The sequence below is a fragment of the Dromiciops gliroides genome, chromosome 4, assembly GCF_019393635.1.
Source record: "Dromiciops gliroides isolate mDroGli1 chromosome 4, mDroGli1.pri, whole genome shotgun sequence".
Classification (NCBI taxonomy): Eukaryota; Metazoa; Chordata; class Mammalia; order Microbiotheria; family Microbiotheriidae; genus Dromiciops; species Dromiciops gliroides.
Window position 1 is genome coordinate 494,042,943 of NC_057864.1, and position 19,732 is coordinate 494,062,674.

The 19,732-nt window shown below is 45.1% G+C and overlaps 1 protein-coding gene across 1 annotated transcript in view; it reads left to right on the top strand.

Annotated features, from left to right (window-relative positions):
• The window catches only part of TRPM8 (transient receptor potential cation channel subfamily M member 8), a 70,567-nt gene that overhangs the window by 10,526 nt on the left and 40,309 nt on the right, over positions 1–19,732 (top strand). Inside the window, 11 exon segments of the mRNA XM_044002758.1 lie at positions 4,042–4,214; positions 5,746–5,920; positions 8,980–9,047; positions 10,406–10,456; positions 10,458–10,527; positions 10,530–10,586; positions 10,589–10,602; positions 16,370–16,391; positions 16,394–16,471; positions 18,547–18,665; positions 19,148–19,438. Of these exon segments, the coding sequence (XP_043858693.1) occupies positions 4,042–4,214; positions 5,746–5,920; positions 8,980–9,047; positions 10,406–10,456; positions 10,458–10,527; positions 10,530–10,586; positions 10,589–10,602; positions 16,370–16,391; positions 16,394–16,471; positions 18,547–18,665; positions 19,148–19,438 (1,118 nt within the window).

Consider the following 19,732-nt stretch of genomic DNA (forward strand, 5'->3'; position numbering starts at 1 on the left):
TCTATGTGTTTTTTAAGTATTTTTCTAACTGTATTTCAATATAATTGGTTTCCTTTGCAATCCTATGTATTTTATTTTATTCATTTAAAAACATGATTCTGAAAAGGGGTCCAGAGGTGTTAGCAGACTTCCAAAGGCCTCCAGGACACAGATGAAGTTAAGAACTCTTATTCTAAACTTACCGACCACAGCCATAAATGTACTGGAACTAGGGATTGTAGCTGGCATTTCATTGGTTTGAGGAACTCCCAAGTGAGGAAATTCCCTCTATGAATGCAGACGGCACCTTCTCTACAACTTATAGTCTTAGAGATACACCTAGAACACTGAGAGGTTAAGCAATTAGATGTCACACAGCCACGATGTGTCAGAGGTGAGACTTGACCCTGGGACTTCCTGGCTCTGAGGGCAGTGATTTCTCCACTACACTCTGCAGCCCCCCAGGGCACATTGTGCCCCATACACAAGGAATAGAGGCAAGGAGGGAATTGTGCCTCAAACTGTAAATTGGCTATTCATGGTTTGCTTACATCTCTTTCTGTTTTCTGAGCTCTTTTACTTCTGAGTATTATTTTCTCTAGATTCTGTTTCTTCTTTTTGAATTTATGAAATAAAACAAGCCTTTCTATAACATAGTACAATTAAAAAGCTAATTGCACATAAGACTGCAAATGTCCTATGTACAACTTGCTTTTCTTTTCAAGTAAACAACCAAATGATCGTGCAACATTCTTGTTTTCCCTTTTTTCTTCTCTCCCCCTCCTAGAGATAGCCATCTTAGGTAGAAAGATTCTTTTGCTGCTTGGTCATTATAATTCCCATAGCACCATAGAGTGACAGCTGTCATGGACCTCAGAGGCCATATGTCCAACCCTCCCATTTTACAGGAAGCCCCCAGAGGTAAAGGAACTGGACCAAAGGCACATGGTTAAGACAAGCACAGAAGGGAGGATTGGCTAACAGCCAGCGCTCCTTGAATTGCAGGGCCAGAGTGTTTTCCATGTGCCTCATGGCATCCATGAGTGACTGAAGAGGAAAGGCAATAAATATCCCAATAGGGAATAATTAACCCAATCCAATAGGAAGAAGAATAGTACCTTTCGTAAGTTCAAGCCACCAGGTTCAAATGAACTCTGCTGCTGAATAGCAAAATCCTTGAGGTGTGATTGCTGAGCTATTCATGGTCTGTGGCCCCGAAAAGATCAAAGAGAATAAGAGAGATACTAGGAGGCCAAAAATAGACAATGGTCATCTCAATTTACACAAAAAATGGAAGACAGCAGAGTTCATAAAATCTAGGCCTCAACTCCTAGCAAAATTGGAGAGCTTATTGAAAGGAGGGCTATTGGATATCTACAAAAGGAAGCAGTAGACCCAAGGAGCTAGAATGACTTTGCAGACACAGGTCAAGCCAGAGTAACTTCATTCCTTTTCTTGATAGGGTTATTAGACTGCTAAGTTAGAGAATACTGTGGGGGCAACTAGGTGGTGCAGTGGATAGAGCACTGGCCCTGGATTCAGGAGGACCTGAGTTCAAATAAGGCCTCAGACACTTGACACGTACTAGCTGTGTGACCCTGGGCAAGTCACTTAACTGTCAATTCCCCACAAAAGAGGGGGAGAGACAGAGAGACAGAGAGAATGCTGTGGCTATTGTTTACCTGGAGTTTAGCAAAGCATTTGACAAAGTTTATCCTGTTATTTTTGTAGGAAAGATGGAGAAGTGACAGTTAGATACATAAAATTACAGTTAGGTGGATTTGCAAGTGGTTAAATGAGTGGACCCAACACTATTCATTCTTGGCTCAGTGACAATGTAGAAAGGCAACTTTAGGGAAGTATCCAGTAATCTGTGGGTACCCTGTGCTGTTTCGTGTTTCTATTAGTGACTTAGGTAAAGGTGTATATGGCATGTTTTATCAAACTCCCAAACTATACAGTCAGGAAAGATGATAGAATGAGCATTGAAACCTATCTTGACAGGCTGGAACATTAGGCCAAATCTAATGAAATAGAACTAAATAGGGACAAATACAAAGTCTTGCTTTTGGGTCCAGGGAATCAATTTCCTGTGTCTAAGACTGTATGATTGTTGAATCGTCATTACATAGCATTAGCATAGAACCTAGTGGTTATCTAGTCCAACCTCCCCATTTTAAAGATGAGGCAACTGAGGCCCAGAAAAGTTAAGTGACCTGCATCCAGTCCATGAGATAAGGAGTAATAGAGGCAGGACTCAAACCCCAACAGTATTCTCACAACCAATCCAATATTCTTTCCACTGTAGAATGGGAGCTATGCCTAGACATCTGTTCATTTGAGAAAAATCTGGAAGGTTGAATAAACCAAAAGTTCCCTGTGCATCAACAGTGTCTGATGGAAACGCAGAAAGCTAATGCATAGCATCTTTAGGCTGCCTTAAAAGTGACACTGGCATGATGCCTGAGATGCAGAAGGTGGTAGGCTGTCCTGGTCAAGACACATCTGGTGTATTATTCTAAGTTCTGGGGACTAAGTTTTAGAAAGGACAGTGGGAAAACTAGAGAAAATCCACAGGAAAGCAGCAAGAGCTATGGAAGGCTTCTGCCACACAAGGAAAGCTTTGTGAAGGTCATGTCTTACTTGACATGATTGACTCCATTTTGAACACTGACCATCATGTTCATCTAAAATGAGTGGACACCTCCAGGCTCTTGGAGTTGGATTTGCTTTCCACCCAGTCCCCTGGCAAGGCTTTCATAACATGGCTCCATTATTCCTGGTGTCCCTGCAATCACTGAAAGGAGCAGTTGTTGTAAAATCATGTCAAGAATCACTCCACCCCTATGTCCCCATCACAATGTTATGGAACAATGTTACCTTGTACTTTGTAACCATTTGTAAGTCAGCAGAAGTGCCAAGCCTGTTGACTTCTTCATTTTATGTAATGATTGGAAATAGCTTGCAATCAGAGTGCACTCAGGTAATAAAGAAAACACCTTTATGGGTGTAACAATAAAACTCCTCCTAACCCATCACCCACTTTGGATGTGAGTTATGATTTCCCCCCATATGCTGAAGGGCCTGAGGTTTTAGTTTGGAGAGAAGCCTCAAGTAGATGTGGCAGCTGTCTTCAAGATCTAAAGGAGTATATTGCTCGGGAAAGATATTCCTTGGCCGTGCTTAAAGTGATGTGGGGAAAATACAAAGAGGTCCATCTGGCTTGATTTTTTTTCATTTTTGGTTTTTTGGTGAGGCAATTGGAGTTGTGACTTGTTAAGTGTCTGAGGCTGGATTTGAACTCAGGTCCTCCTGACTCCAGGGCCAATGCTCTATCCACTGTGCCACCTAGCTATCCCCATCTGGCTTGATTTTAAAGGGGTACTAGTTTGGAGAGCAGAATGATCTATTATGGATGTGGAACGCTCTCTCATGCCCTCCCAGGAGGACTTAAAAGAGTGGCTGGATGGCCCCCTGGGGGGCATTTTGAAGAATGCACTCATTCCAAAACACCCTGGACCAAATGTCTCTCCCGTCCTTCCAACTCTGGGATGAGATGATTCTGGATGTGAAGCTGAGCCAGCATCACCATTCCATATCATATTGGTCAAAGATTTGTCCTTGGAAAATGAAACTTTATAATGCACTGATGCTGAAGGCATCTCTAGGAGCCTTAGAGCAAGCCCCAAGAGGTGGGAACCATCAAAGATGGTCTTTTCCTGTCTATAAGATTTCTGCAGTTGAGAGGCTCCTCTTCACCCCACGTCTAGCTCCTAATCAGTCAATCCATAGCCCAGTTCCTCATCTGTGAAATCAGATTTGGACTAAATGAAATAAACCAATCCACTGATTCAATAAATCAGATAGCTTTGCCATCTCTAAAGTCCTCGGATTTTCTGTCTGATCACATGGGGATTGGCCATACAGAGGACATCCCCATCCTTCACATCTGTGCATGGTTCTAAGGGAAGGGTTTCTCCAAGTCAGACCAGCACGTGAATTGCATTGTGCATCATTGTGCCCCAGTTTCCCGATTGAATTTGCTTTGATACCTGTCCACAGGGGCATGGATTCTCACTGGAGGCACTCACTATGGCCTGATGAAGTATATTGGTGAGGTGGTGAGAGACAACACCATCAGCCGGAATTCAGAGGAGAACATTGTAGCCATCGGCATAGCAGCTTGGGGAATGGTCTCTAATCGGGATGCTCTGATCAGACACAGTGATGCTGAGGTACTCATGTCATTGTGAGTTGGCTGGGGAGGGAAGCTGAGAAGTCATGCAGGAACATGCCCAGGCATTTGACAGTAATGTCATCAACCAATCAACAGACACCTATTAATCATGTGCTAGGCACTATCCTGGACACTGGAAATACAAAGACTAAAAACAAACAATTTCCTACCCTCGAGGAACTTAAACAACATGTACATATGTAAATAAAGGTAGCATCCCTTTTGGAGAACACACACAGGCACACACATACATTCACCCTCACAGTTTGGGTCCCAAAGGGCTGCTTACTGCTGCTACTCTTGGATTTCTAGGAGTAATTCTGAGAAGTTACCATTAACAATCAGCTCAATAGTTTTATTACCTTTTAGAAAGGCATTTATTCAAATCGCATGGTAATAATAATCGGTACAAAACATTCTGCCCCCAAAATGAGCCACATTCACCCAAAAATACACTGCAGGATACATGTATGGCAAAGGGGTAACACATCTCCTCATTATTAATGGCTTGGAAGTCCTCTCTTGAGTTGATATCTGGTCTTCTTTGATTGTACATGGACCACTCACCTTGAAGCTGCTTTCCTCCTTGGGTAAGTATCTTTCCTTTTCTATTCAGCCTCAGTATGTCACTCCATCTGAAGATGTATGCATTGACTCCTACTGGTTCCAGTTTCTTTGATCCCATCTGGACATATTGTCTACTCCTGTTCTAGTCTCTTTGATGATATGGTCAAATAAAGGAAGATGCAATAATTAGGGGGCCAACCTTGTAGTCAGGATTATGTGCTCAGATCCCTCCTCTGACAGATACTAGCTATATGATCCTGGTAAAGTCATATTTATGCATTCCCCAGGTAACTCTCTAAGCCAGTAAGTTGCAAAACATTTGAGTATCTGCTTTAGTAAAAGGACTTTCTCAAAAGGGATTCTCAAATCACAGATATGGACGAGATAAACAAATAATTACTTTATAATTCAATCCAATAAATATTCATTAAGCACTTACCATGGGTAAAGTAGTCTACTAAACGCTACAGATATAGTGCCAAAGCCAAAGGTGGCATAGCTTCTCTTCTTTGAATTTTGTTGGGTAAATGTGGCTCATGATTATTATACATTTTCCATACATTATCCTTGCACTGAACTTTTTCAATATTCATGGAAATCTTGGCTCTTCACAAATTCTGCAGTTTTGTATGCTTCCAAACCCTACTTTCTGCATGACCCGGAGCCATTCCTAGGAAGGAAGCCTTTTTCAGAACCTAAAGGAGGATCCTTCAATATGAAGCCACTCAGTGTGATCTTCCAGAGGAGTCACTTCATCAAATCTTTTTTTTTCTTTTTTTTTTTTAGTGAGGCAATTGGGGTTAAGTGACTTGCCCAGGGTCACACAGCTAGTAAGTGCTAAGTGTCTGAGGCCAGATTTGAACTCAGGTACTCCTGACTCCAGGGCCGGTGCTCTATCCACTGCACCACCTAGCTGCCCCACTTCATCAAATCTTAATGAAAAATTTCACTGTGACTTGTAGGGACATTTCTCAGCTCAGTATATCATGGATGACTTCAAGAGAGACCCGTTGTATATCTTGGACAACAACCACACCCATCTCTTACTGGTTGATAATGGCTGCCACGGATACCCATCAGTTGAAGCAAAGCTTCGGAATCAGCTGGAGAAATACATTTCAGAACGTGCAATCCAAGGTTAGTGTTCCAAGAAGGATGATACCCCACACTCCTTTGTTCAATTCAGTTCAGCTGAATTCAATTAAACAAATTTTGATTTCTTAAAAACTGACCATGCGTAAGAGGCAGCATTGTGTAATGGAAAGAGATTTCCCTCCCCATACAGGAAGACCTGGCTTCACATTTCACCTGTAGCACTTACTAGTTGTGTGATCCTGGGCAAACTTGTACAGCCCCAGGAAGGGGGGGCCAAACAGTTGTGACCCAAGCAGTTACTCATCTGCACCAGGGGAGGGATTTCCTCACTGGGAATTCCCTACTCCAATGAAATAACACCTGGATTTTTTAAAAAAAGATGTAAAGATGATGGTGGTGGTGACGATGAGGATGATAGGAAGAAGGAGGGAAGGGAAGGAAAGAATCATTTCCCAAACTGCAACTCTGTGTCAGGTTCTAAGGACTTTAATATGATTTCATTTGACCTTCAGAGCAACCTTGGGGAAAGGTGCTGTTATGACCCCCATCTTATAGCCGAGGAAGCAGGGGCACATATAGGTGAGCACTATCTAAGGCTGGGTTAAGCCCAGGTCTCCTGACTCCAAGTCTTGTGCTCACACCACCAACTGTCTCCAGAAACAACAGAGGAGCTGCAATTCTGACAGCACTTTAAGATTTGTGCTAAGGACCCAAAGGCTGAAAGCATGAGAAATAGGTTTCCATTCTCCCAGAAGACACAGACATAAGTCCACACAAAGACTTTACAAAGTCATTCACTGATTTGAAGAGGAGGCCTTGAGCAGGAGGGAGCCCCTGAGCTCTGCTTTCACGCTCATGTCTGTTCAGGAGATATTGGAAGGATGAGGCAGGTGCATCTGGCCAGCGGAAAGGAAGTCACCAGCCCAGACCATGCCTTCTTGTTGCTGCAGAATGCAACAAGAAGTCACCACTGCCTTCCTGGCTTCCCTCCCTCTGAGCTCACCTCCTCTCTGTGCCATCTGCATCTCATGGATGCACGGTTGCTCCTGAGGCGTCTCCCCCAGGAATCTGAGAACTCCTTGAGAGCAGGGACTGGTTTTTACCTTTCTTTGTATCCCCAGAGCTTAGCAGAGTCCCTGGCCCATTTTAAGAGGCTAATAAATACTTGTGGACAGGCTGATTTGCTTCTCCAGACTAGAAGAGACCCTGGCCATAGCTCCTCTTGTGTGCATTTTTTTAGGGGAGTGTGGAGGCAGTAGAAGCAATCAGGATGAAGTGACTTGCTTAGGGTCACACAGCTAGGAAAGGTCTCAGGTCCTCCTGATTCCAGGGCCAGAGCTCTATCCATTGTACCACCCAGCTGACCCTTTGTGTATATTTCTACAGTAGTAAGACTAGAAGAGACTCTAGCCATAGTTACTCTCGAGTGCGCGTTTCTACACTGGCATGGTCAGCAGGGACCTGGTGTCTGCCACATCCATGACACAGCTATATCTGAAAATGTTGGCAGCTTGCAATGTCTCCTGATGTTACAAGTCACTTTCAAAACTCTATGGTGGAAAATGGAAGCTATAGAGCATGTTCTGCCAAGATAGAATCTACAAGAACCCAAACATCCTCTTGTGATGCAAAAAGTAAACTCTTCTAGCCATGTACATCAGCACCTTCTCTGAAATTTAGAGAAACTAGAGCATTGCCTGGGACATTGCGAGGTTATATGATGTGTCCAGGGTCACACAGACAGTAGATGTCAGAGGCAGGACTGGAACCCAGATGTTTTGGATCCAAGGCCAGCTCTCTGACCACTATATCACACTATCTTTCATGTACATAAATATATCACTAAATATTATCTATGTGCGTAATTATAGACGAGTTGCTGGTCTGCATTGTTGGAGAGAATTTCCACACTGGGAGCTCTCTATGTTGAAGAAATCACAGACTTGTTGTTGAGTCATTTTAAATCATCCAACTCTTCATGACCCCATGTGGAGTTTTCTTGGCAGAGATACTGGAATGATTTTACCACTTCCTTCTCCAGTTCATTTTGTAGTGGCAGTCTAGTAGGTCTGAGTCCAGTTAGGGATACTCTGACCCTAAGAAGGACACTGACCATGGAGAAATATGGTTGATCAATTTGCTGGGGTCAGTTAGAGATTACTCTTTCCTTGGAAAAGCAAAGTAGTTAATTAACCATGTAGTGGTTAGTCAAATAGATAACAAAGCAGATACGTCACAGACACCCAAAAAGTTGGTAGCCATGAAATTTATAGCATGAGCCTAATTGTGAACAATAATCTTAAATTAGGAATGTGACATATTTACTATTTCATGTATCCCACTCCCCAAATAGCTAGCATCATCATTTCTCAAACAGCTGTAACTTTTCAGTCCTAAGTCTCTCCCACCCCCTTCTCTCCTCTATAAAACTATCACCCTTTCCTTTGTTCAGGGAGTTGAAATTTAGACTTCTTCTCCCAGCCATACCTCTGTATGCCAAATAATAAAAAACTTTTATTTAAATTTTGATTGGATCACGTGTGTGAGCAATTCTTTGAAAAGGGAATATTTTCAGATCCAGTTTTGAGGTAGCAATTTGACAGATGAGGAATCGAGGCAGACTGGATTAAATGACTTGCTCAGAGTCTGACAGCTAGTAAGTGTTTGAGGCTAGATTTGAACTCAGGTCTTCCTGACTCCAAGCCCAGTACTCTATATGAGGGCTCCTTAACCTTCTCCCACTCACAACCCCTATTTGTCCGAGAAGTTTTTATGCAACTCTGGGCACATAGGTATATAAAATAGACATACAGAACCTTTTACTGGGGGTCACAAAAAATTTGGCAGGAGTAAAAGGTTCTGTATACCTATTTTATATACCTATATACCCAAGGCTGCATAAAAATTTCTTGGATGAAAAGGGGTGGTGAGTGGAAAACGGATAAGAAGCCCTGGTATGGAGCACTGGGTCACCTCGCTATGCCATACGCTTATCTGTTACTCAGACTAAACTAATTGCAAAGGTGCATTGCTTCTGAGGCAGAGAAGATTGGAAAGGGCATTAGAAGCTAGAGAATGACCATCTCTCATCTCTCTCACAGATTCCAATTATGGTGGAAAGATCCCCATTGTTTGTTTCGCCCAAGGAGGTGGAAGAGAGACTTTGAAGGTGAGTTCTGCTTTTATTCTCAGAAAGAGCTCACAGAAGCCTATGGACCTGATATTTATAGCCTTTGGGGCATGTCAAAAGAATCACACCAGGTTCGTGATTACCAAAGGAGCTCCATTTCCAAGGAGCCGGCCTCCAACTTCCTCCCTCCTCCCTGCACTTGTGGCTTGCCTATAGGCTAAAGGTCCAGGAGCTTTGTAGTCAGATCAGAGCATCTGAAGGGGTGTGAATGACCCAGTCTTCTGAAAGGCTGATGTAGACTTGACAGCTTCTCAAAGCATGCTCTCTAATGCTCTTAAGTCTAGAGAAGTCAACCATGAAACACAAGTAATGGAAGCCCCAGGTAACATAGACCCAGGGCTTTAGAACCAAATCAGACTTAACAAATTCCTCTTCCATGTACGAATATAATACTCAATCACCTTTAGGCAACTGGCTGCAGAGCCAGAACAGGCAAGTCTGAGCCCGATTCCACACGTGAAAAATGGGAATACTAACAGGAGGGGCTTCAAGCTCGAATGAGATGATGACCTCCATAAAGTACTTGGGAAACTTACAAGCACAATGTAAAGATTGCTCTTTATTATTAGCAGAGAAGTTATTCTTTTTATTTAAAAGATAATGGCTAGCACTCCAAATGTCCATTTCTCACCATTTGGGTGCCTAGGGCTAAGGACTGGACTGATGCTGCCATTAGTATAGAGACTCTCTGTGGCCCATGGAGGGCAGCACCACATGCCACTTAGCAACTGAACACATTACCTGGAGCATTGAGTGGTGACATGACTTGTCGAAGGTTATGTGGCCAGAAGGTGTCTGAGACTGGACTTGAACCCAGGTCTTCCTGGCTCTGAAGCCAGCTCTCTCTGATGCTCTACTGTGCTACACTGACTCTGCCTCTGCCTCTGCCTCTGCCTCTACCACTTGGGTATCTACTGGGGCGCAACTAGTTTTCCAACATGGACCCCATGAATTCATTCCATTCTCACTTACTTATTGTCATGCTTTTTGTTCCAAAATGAGATTAACTTTAAACCAACACCAAAATGTTACTGTTTGAAGTGAATAAAATGGCAAACCATTTGATGAATGATCACAGATCCAGGTTGAGAGGAACTCTCCAGTCAATATTTTCTTTTGACAGATGAGGGAGTAGGCCCAGCAAGAGGAAGGGCCTCGTCTCAGGCCACAGAGCAAGGGATTCAAAGGCAGGTCCTCAGCCTCCCAGACAAAGGGGCCTTTTGCACTATTATTTTCAGTAGTGGACATCTCAGGGGTAGGAAGTAGAGAGGTTTCTGTGGTCTTTGCGGTCAGCCGAGTCCCTGGTCTCCTACCGGCTTCTCCTTTCAATCCCCAAGGCTATAAATACTGCCATCAAAAATAAGATTCCCTGCATAGTGGTGGAGGGCTTCGGGGCAGATTGCTGATGTCATTGCCAGCCCTACTTGAGACTGAAGACTCCTGGCATCATCCACGGTCAAAGAAAGCTCATCAAATATTTGCCCCGAACCATTTCCCGACTCCCAGAGGAAGAAACTGAAATTGGATCCGATGGGTGATGTCAGTACTAAAGGAACGAGGTCATGGGATGATATGGGACAAGAAAGAGCAACAGGAGCACAAGCGAGGGTCGGGAAAATCAAGGAGCCAGAGAGAGAACTTTGTGGGAATCCTGCAGTCATTTAATGCTTCCAAAACCAGTATAGAAACATCCACTTTAAACTGATTGTGTTGCTTTTTGCCTTGAGGTTGTGGTCACTTCTCCGCCCTGCCCCAGTGAATAAAAGCCAACAGACACATGGACAGAGAATAGACCTACATCCTTCCTTGTGACTCACCACTCCTCAGCTCAAGGGTCTCCTTGTTTATATCAGTGCTTCTCTGGGCACATTGGCTTCCTTCAGTCCTTCTTTAATAAGGTAGCATCATTCCATCCAAGCCTTCATCTGTTCCCTGAAGGCCTCAGAATCCCTCATCAAAACCCTACAGGGCAATCATATTTCATTCACGTAGTAAGAATGGCTCAGCCAGTTCCCCATCCTGGCCACCCATTTGGTCCGCTGGCTTTTGGTGTGGTGTTATATTGTTTTACCAAAAACAGTGCTTCTGTGAACTTTTGTTAATTTATTGGGTTAGGTCATAAGTTCACAGAGCCAGCCAGGGTGTGGTCTCAATTTTGGGTGCCTGCCAAAACCCATTATTTTATCACAAGTATAGACATGGAAGGAATCTTGGAGACATCTAGTCAGACCCCCTTCCCCCTTTTTGCTTTTTCCTTTTCTTTTTTTTGGCAGGGCAATGAGGGTTAAGTGACTTGCCCAGGGTCCCAACAGCTATTAAGTATCACGTGTTTGAGGTCCGGATTTGAACTCAGGTGCTCCCTGACTCCAGGGCTGGTGCTCTATCCACTGTGCCACCTAGCTGCCCCTCCCTTTTTTTCCAGAGGAGGAAACTGAAGCCCAATTGGCTAGATTGTAAGCTCTCTTTTTTTTTTTTTTTTTTTGGTGAGACAATTGGGGGTTAAGTGACTTGCCCAGGGTCACACAGCTAGTAAGTGTCCAAGTGTCTGAGGGCTTATTTGAACCCAGGTCCTCCTGACTCCAGGGCCGGTGCTTTATCTTACTGTGCCACCTAGCTGCCCCAAACTGTAATCTCATTGAGGGGAGAGATGATTTTGTCTTTGTATCCCTGGTCACTGCAAAGTGCCTGCCAAAATGACCCAGAGATGTTAAATAACCTTGTTCCGATGTCAAGCATATAGCAAGAAAGGAAGGCAGAAACAAGGTGCAAATTATCCAACCAATCAACATTGATTGAGTGCCTACTGTGTGCCCAGGCTAAGCACTAGGGATACAATTAATGAAAAGGCCCCCCAGCTCCTGCCTTCCAGGCGTTCACAGTCTAATGGAAGAAGACCAACACACAAAGGAGGCGAGGCAAGAGCAGGGCGAGGATACCAGGGGTGCCATCCCTGGAGGCATCTCAGGATCTGAAACCAGGAAAGCAGCAGAAGCAGTGTGCAGGGCCAAGAGAATCCAGTTCCTGAGTTCCATCAAGGAAGGCACTGGCAGGGGTTTGATGCTTCATCTTCAATCAGAGGGGGAGAGAAGCTGAGGGAGCAATGCCAGTCAAGGGTAAGTGCGTGGTCGGGAGACCCTGAACTTGGGCTGGGAGGGGGCATCCTGTTCTGTGGAATGGAAGCAGGCCGGGCAGCAGAGGCGGGAGCTCTGACACTGCTCCATGATGTCTTCCTGAAGGACTTTCCTCTCAGGCAATTAAGGGCTACTTTGCTTTCCCAGGGATGCTCAAAACTGACCTGAGACCTCCCAATCATCCCTCAACATCCATCCATCTGTTCATTCATTCATTCATTCATTCATTCTTTCATTCATTAAGTGCTTTCTAGGTAGAGTACACTGTCCAGCTATTTAGGGAGATACGTAGATGAGACCTAGTCCTCAATCGTTCCGGAATGATGTTTTGTTTTGTGTTTCCATACTCTCAGGCAACAGATGGAAAGTTCACAGCAGTAAAAGTAGCGTCACTTCACTTTGAAACTCAAATTCCGATTGAAGGCAGGGCTTATAATTATGGGAATAATCACTTTCTCGATGAGCTTGCCCTCTGGCTCACTTTGGATGCCTGTCTCCTTCTCTGGTCTTACTCCTGTCTCTCTGGACCAGAAATGAGTCCTAATTAGATGCTATTTCTCTTCTCAGCACCACAATTTCTCATGAACATCCTCAGATCATCGGTGTTTTCTTTCTCCTTCAGAACTGTTTTGTCAGACTCCAGGTCTCTTCGCTCATTAGAGAGCTGACATTCCTGTCAGCTCCTTCAGATTTTGTCTTTAATTTGGGGGCTGAAAATTGGGCACATTTTGAAGAGATGGCACCTAAAGTGGCAGCATGTCTGTCAAGGAAAGAGCAGAAAAATGAGGGGACCCCAGCCTTGGGACTATCAAAGGCAGACACTAAGTCACGTTTTGCTACCCAGCATCCTATCCATCATGCTTTGCACACAGAAGGCACGGAACAAATACTTTAGGGTTGTTTGATGATGATTTTGGGGGGGTTTTTTTGTTTGGTTGGTTTTTGGGTTTTTGCAGGGCAATGAGGGTTAAGTGACTTGCCCAAGGTCACACAGCTAGTAAGTGTCAAGTGTCTGGGGTCGGATTTTAACTCAGGACCTCCTGAATCCAGGGCCGGTGGCTTTATCCACTGCGCCACCTAAACTAGCCCCAGGATTGTTTTTTATTAGACTCTATTCTAATCGAGATCATTGATTTTTAAAAGTTTTGTTTCTTAAGAAAATTCTATTGGTAAGAGAAACTACTTTGTAGTCAGGAAGACCTATATGCAAGTTCCCACCCGGGACACATATTAACTGTGTGGATCTTGGACAGTCTCTTGACTTCTCGATAACTTCAGGCAAATTTCTATGCCTCTAAGTGGCAGAGCAGGTGCTGACCTGCTCTTACCAACATAAAGGGAGATTTTTCTTAGGGAGTGCCCTAGTTCACAGAAATCGTAGATCAGAAACCAAAATCTTATTGCCTTTTCTTGTTACACCCCAGTCATTTTTCCTTAACTCTCCCTGCATCCCACCAATTGAACTTTTCCTTGTAGCAAAGAAAACCATTTAAGTGAGGCTGATTCCAGTGGGGCATTGCTGGTCTTCACCCCCATCACACTCTCTAGTTTCCTCCAAGGCCCTGCCCTCTCTTCTCTTAATGCTCCATATTCTTTCTTGGTGACCACATCAGCACCCATGGGTTCCATTATCACCTCTATGCAGCTTTAGTGTCTCCCCTGAACTTCATCCCCCTGGATGTTTGGAGCTAGCTAGCCTATGGACATCCAAAACAGAACTCATTCTCTTTCCCCCTCAAACCCATTTCTTTTCCAAACTTCTCTATTACTATTTTTGTTTTGGTGTTTTGTGGGGTAATGGGGGTTAAGTGACTTGCCCAGGGTCACACAGTAAGTGTCAAGTGTCTGAGGCCAGATGTGAACTCAGGTCCTCCTGAATCCAGGGCAGGTGCTTTATCCACTGAGCCACCTAGCTGCCCCCGCTTCTCTATTATTATTGAGGACACCACCATCCTTTAGGTTAGCCCCCTGAGTTATCCTCAGCTCCTCACTCCTTCACCTCACATAACTCAACCAGTGGTCAAAATCAGGTCATTCTGGCAAATGACTTTAGGGCAAGGACAGACCCCTAAGGTCAAAGAACCCAAGCTGACACATGCTATGCAACTCCCTGTCAGATAGGTCACAGATCAAATGCAGAAGGAGATACGTTTTTGAACATGGGCAATGAGGGAATTTGCTTTGCTTGACTAGGCATAATTATTACAAGGGTTCTATTGTCTATCGGAGGGGAGAGAGGAAGAGAGAAAATAAATGTCAATTGAAAAAATTATAAAATTTAAAAACCTATTTAGCTCTGAACCAACATGTCTGTTGGTTGGTCTAATAAAAAAGATACATTGATTGAAAAGAGATGTCATTTCTAGTGCAACATCTTTCATATATGCTGCCCCTCCATCTCTCCTCTTACCCTGGCCCCATCTTGCTGCAAACCCTCAACACCTCTGACCTGGACCAGCAATAGCAGCTGGGAGAAGGGAGGCAGGGTCTGCCTGCCCCAAGCCTCTCCCCACTTCAGTCCATCCACCACACAGAAGCCAAAGAGATTTTCTTGAAGCAAGGGTCTAGCCTTATCACCCCCATACTCAATATATTTGGGGGGCTTCCTATCACCTCTAGGATCAAATCTAAACTCCTCTGTTTGGCATTTCAGTCTCTTTGCATCTTGGTTCCATCCTACTCATGACAGCCTCACTCCCTTCCACACACCAATGACCCAGCCATCTACCCTGGCTCACTGGCTCACTCTCCTTCACGTGACTCCATGTCCCATCTCCAGATGTCATGCCTGGAATGGTCCTCTTCCTCCTCCGTGTCCTCCTCCTCACCTCCACATCAAATTGTTCAAGGACTGCCTTCTGTGTGAAGCTTTTTCTGGTGTCCCAATCCTGCTGCCCTCCTCCTTCCAATGTCACCTTGAATCTGCCTTTCCCTGAGTTTTGTTGATCCCTATATGTGCACTTTGTCTCCCTCATCAGAATGTAAGCTCCCTCGGAGTAGGAACCTATTTCATCTTTGTCTTGCTTTACCCAGCCAGTGCCCAAAACACAGTAAGTGCTTATAAATGTTTATTGATCAGTTGACTCCTAAACTCAAAGAGCATGAGTGGGCTTAAGAATGTCTGCTGGGTCTTCCCTAGCAAATACTTGTGTTACCCTACTCCACTGAGAGCAGCCATTTGGAAGAATTTTGTTTGGTTGTTTTTACTGTTGACTTTTGTCTTTTACATCACAATCATTTCTCCTATATACTCTTCCACCTCATTGCACTCTTCCCTTCTACAAACAGACAAAGATTTAAGCAAAGACAACCAATAGTGACTACATCTTACAGCATATCCCACATTCTACATCTGTGGTCCTCTCCCCCCCCCACACACACACCTCAGATTTTTATTAGGGGCAACATTTACCTATATATGTCTACTCTCATTAAGCTTGATACTGTAGTAATGTGGTGCAAAAGTTGGAAGCCAACATTATAAGTCATGCATATGAGAGAAGGATTCCATTTAATCCCATGAGCATTTGCAGTATATCTACAATGGGCCAGGAACTGGGTGAATGAAGTGCTGGGGCAACAAAAACAAAAATGAGGCAGTCCCTGACCTCAGGGAGCTCACAGACAAGTCTACACATACTAACCACTAAATATGTATGCAGGCAGTCAAGACAACAGAGATGATCATATTTGTTGTTTGTCTCTAAAGTGGGTCAGAGAGGTCCTAGTCCACAAAGAGAAGGGGAGGGGGAGACAGACAGGGCAAGAGAGACAGAGATAGAAAGATAAAGAGAGACAGACTGAGGGAAGGAGAGGGGGGAGGGAGAGAGAGACAGAGAGAGAGAGGAAAGAGAGAGAGAGCGAGAGAGAGAGAGAAAGATGAGAGGAGAGAGAGACAGAGAGAGAGAGAGACAGAGAGAGACGAGAGAGAGAGAGAGAAGAGAGAGAGAGGACAGAGAGAGAGAGAGAGAAAGAGAGAGACCAGAGAGAGAGAGACAGAGAGAGAGAGAGACAGAGACAGAGAGAGAGAGAGAAAGAGAGAGAAGAGAGAGAGAGAGAAGAGAGAGAGAGAGAGAGAGAGAGAGAAAAGAGAGAGAGAGAGAGAGCCCAACAATGCCCATCAACACCAGGTTTTGTTTATATAATATGTTTTCTTTTTTCTTTTGGCAGCTCAAAGAAATCCTCGAAAACCCTACCTGCTTACAGTTATTAAGATGGAAGAAGCCGGGGATGAAATCGTGAGCAATGCCATCTCCTATGCTCTCTACAAAGGTGAGGAACCTACTGCTCACCAACAATGTTGGCTTGTGACTGTTTTGCCCATTGTCTTCACTTTAAAATTTTGGGTTTGGAATGGAGGTCATTGAAGAAAAGAGCACCCACCCCCTTCTGTGGGGCTCAATCTTGTGAGTGCTGGAGCCAGGAAAGGACTCTCATAGCATTCTGAATTGACACCTCCATTGAGGGAGGGAGGGAGGAGGTGAGGAGGGAGGGAGGAGGGAGGAAGAAGCATTTATTAAATACCTGCTGTGTGCCAGGCACTGTGGTAAGCTCTTTGATAAGCTGAACACCCCCAGAGCCGTCAGTCCCCTCTCACAGGACATAGACCTAAGACCTTTCTCCGTCTTGGCTGCCCTGCTATGACTGCTCTCCACTTTACCAATGTCTTCCTAAAACCTATCCCTCCTCTTTATAACTGAGGAAGATTGGTGCAGTGATGTGCATGGCCAAAAAAGATAATAAGCAGCCAGGTCAGTATTTGAACCTGGCCATGGGCCTCAAACTCCAACTTTGCCATTCTTTCCATTGTACCACAATAACCTGTTTAGATACACTTTGGATTGTCTCTTCAGGCTTGTCTCAAAGGCAGAAGAGCTGCATTTGAGTCCTTACTGTACTACCTGCTCACCATGTGACCAAAGACAAGTTACTTAAGTTTCTTAAGCTAGCTGGCTCAGTGGCCCTGGAATCAGGGAGACCTGAGTTCAAATCTAGCCCCAGACCTTCTAGAAATATGTCAATTTGCCTCAGTCTCCTCCTCTATAAGATGGGGATATTTTCCAGCTCATAGGTTTGTTTTACAAACACTAGCAATCTGTATCAAATGAAAATTACTATCATTGCTACAAGTGATTAAAAGAGGATTTCCTAGTGAAGTCCTCCCTTTGCTCCTGTTCTTGATACCATGGAACTGATGCCTCCAAGCCCTAAAACATCAAAGGGCCCCTACAAGCAGACCCACTCTTTCTCTAAAGAAATTGGCCTAACAGTCTAAGAGGGAAGATATGAAAGGGACATAAAATGTCCGATATGCAGCTCAGCAGCTCATCAATGCCTCCTCCAGCCACAAATTATTGTCTATAGCACTTACTTACCAGGGTAATAGCCTGCCCATCCCCAAAGGAAACTCCTTAAAGACAGGGGCAGACTTCTGTATACTAAGGACCTTGCACACAGTGGGTGCCTAATAAATGCTTATGAGATGCTGAATGGAGTCGATGGGGTTATCTGGGGCAAGCACTAAAGATGGGCTTGGGAAATTCTGCAGGCTTTTGAATGACCCTCACTATTCTCTGGCCCAGAGACCGAGCTCATAAAACATCTATATGAACTTTTGCCCAGTGACGCTCCCTGGTGCAAGCCTTCAAAACATTGTAATTATAGGACTGTGGGATTGAGGCCTGGAGGGGGATTCAGATTGTGTAAGTAAGAGGTGCCAAACACACTGCCCTACTGAATGAATCATGGCAACCCTCTCAAGTGTGACCCCCCGACTAGATCAAATGTCATTGGCAGATATTTAACCAAATAAATAAAAATGCAATAAAACATAGATAATGTTAGCATGGGCTTTCTAGGTCAATATGTGCTCCCAGGGATCCTTAGGGACAGTTTAGTGCCCCCTCCCCCATTCCCACTTGCTTCCACACCACTGTTCTACGTCAGCTCCTTAGATGGCTTTCCAAAGAGGCCCCTGGAGGCAAGGTTATGATGATCATAGGATCTTAACATCATGGGTTTAGAGTTGGAAGGGGCTTTAGAGGCCCTCCTTTTACAGGCTAAGAAACTGAGGCCTAGGGAGGTCCAGTGACTTCCCACCATCCTGCCATAGGAGGGTAAGCAGGGAGTTGGGTCCAAGCCCAAGTCCTCTGGCCACATGTCTATTGCTTTCGGGGCTAGCCCCACTCACCTCAAACAGCATCAGCACCGTCCCAGTTGGGGCATTGGAGCAAAGTCCAAATGTGAGGAGAGACTAACGATCGCCCTAAGCACCGTCTGTTGAAACCCCAGACAAGCCCCCTCCTGCCTTAGCCTCTGGTTGTTTCCCCCTCCCCTCCCTCTGCCAGCCTTCAGCACCAATGAACAGGAGAAGGACAACTGGAACGGGCAGCTGAAGCTGCTGCTGGAGTGGAACCAGCTGGACCTGGCCAATGACGAAATCTTCACCAACGACCGAAGATGGGAGGTGAGGAAGGAGCCAGCAAGGAAGATGGCGGCTCACCCAATCCCAGTCCAGGCAGGGCTGGGTGGGTCTGTAGGAGAGTTCCACCCATCAGACTTTGTAAAGACTTCCCCATCCTGGTTCACCAAGGTCATGGTCAAGGAGCCAAGGCAACTGCTATGGTGCTGTCCCCAAGTCCCAAACCCTGTGCCTCAGGCCTGGGGTCATGTCTTCCTCCTTCCTCTCCTGCCAGCTTCCTGGCAGCTACCAATGCAGGGCATAGAGGGATAGGCTCGGTGCCAGGAACGTGAGTTCCAATCCGGCCTCAGACATTGCCTGTGGGGTCCTGGAAAAGTCACCTGCCTTGGTTTACTCAACTGTAAAATGGGAATCTTAATAGCCCTGCCTCCCAGGGTGGTTGTGAGATTAACCCCTGTAAAGTGCTTAGTGTAGCACCTGACATACAGTAGGTGCTTAATGAATGCTCTTCCCTTTCCCATTGCCAGTCTGCCGACCTTCAGGAAGTAATGTTCTCAGCCCTGGTGAAGGACAGACCCAAGTTCGTCCGCCTCTTCCTGGAAAATGGCCTGAACCTGAGGAAGTTCCTCACCAACGATGTCCTCACTGAGCTCTTCTCCAACAACTTCAGCAGTCTTGTGTACCGCAACCTGCAGATCGCCAAGAACTCCTACAATGACGCACTCCTCACCTTCGTCTGGAAGCTGGTGGCAAACTTCCGAAGAGGATACAGGAAGGAGGACAGGAGCAGCAGGGAGGATCTGGACATCGAGCTGCAGGTGCGAGATGGGCGGGGTGGCTGGCTAGATCCCAAGGGCTTTTCCGAAACCCCTAAAAAAGCGAATTAAGATACGGGCATTGTCAGATTCTTTGGGACATTCACCCAAGGTACTAATAATTCTGTCCTCTCTTACCCCAGTGACCTTGGGCAAGTCACTGAGCCTCATATGGAAAATGATGGTGTTGGACTCAGTTATCGCTAAGGTCCCTTCCAGGTCTAAAATAGATGACCCATCTATGCCTTAGTGCCATGTGACCTCGGATTTAGGGAGAGGTGAGACACTGGACAAGAG